This window comes from Triticum dicoccoides, chromosome 7B, assembly GCF_002162155.2.
Source record: "Triticum dicoccoides isolate Atlit2015 ecotype Zavitan chromosome 7B, WEW_v2.0, whole genome shotgun sequence".
NCBI classification, from domain to species: domain Eukaryota; kingdom Viridiplantae; phylum Streptophyta; class Magnoliopsida; order Poales; family Poaceae; genus Triticum; species Triticum dicoccoides.
Window position 1 is genome coordinate 320,006,517 of NC_041393.1, and position 661 is coordinate 320,007,177.

The 661-nt window shown below is 36.3% G+C and overlaps 1 protein-coding gene across 1 annotated transcript in view; it reads right to left on the reverse strand.

Annotated features, from left to right (window-relative positions):
* The window catches only part of LOC119337501 (structural maintenance of chromosomes protein 1-like), an 11,753-nt gene that overhangs the window by 9,676 nt on the left and 1,416 nt on the right, over positions 1 to 661 (reverse strand). The window contains exon 4 of the mRNA XM_037609666.1: positions 199 to 437. Coding sequence (XP_037465563.1) covers positions 199 to 437 — 239 coding nt within the window. The remainder of the gene's footprint in view (positions 1 to 198; positions 438 to 661) is intronic.

The window sequence follows — 661 nt, forward strand, 5'->3', positions numbered from 1 at the left end:
AAGTTTGTTAAGAAATACATATCATTCTATGATTTTGAGACTCGCATCGCTCATTCAACTCCCAAGTACTCCCTCCATCCCATAATGTAAGACCATTTTTGACACTAGTTTTATGCCTAGAAACTAGAAAGATAGACAAGACACAATGGTGTTACTCTCCTTAGATAGTACACATGGAGATACGACAGTCAGACTCACATTCTATGATATTCCTGGACTTGGTCATCGGCTAATTGCAGTTTCACTCCTTTATCTTGGCCTTGCTCGTTCAACTCCTCAATAGCACTTGTGACATCAGCCAAAGCACTCTGCAGCCTTTTCATCTCTTCCAAATGTTTATTGTTATCATCCTTCTTTTTGTCAATCTCTTTGTTGCAGCTTTTGATTTTGGATTTGAGCCGAGATATTTGCTCTTTCAATCTAAGAAGCTCGGGTTGCTGAAGAAGAAACATATCAATTAGGATGTAATTAACATGCCCAATTCATAATTTCAACGACATTGGTACACTCTAAATCTCTAGAAGGCAAGCCTTGTTTCACCTACTAATAAGAATTCTACCACAAATTCTAAATTGCAAGAAGCTAAAAATTAAACACATAATTAAGAACAAATACAATGATCAGCAGCTTAATAGATGAATGTGAGTCTAAAAAGCATACA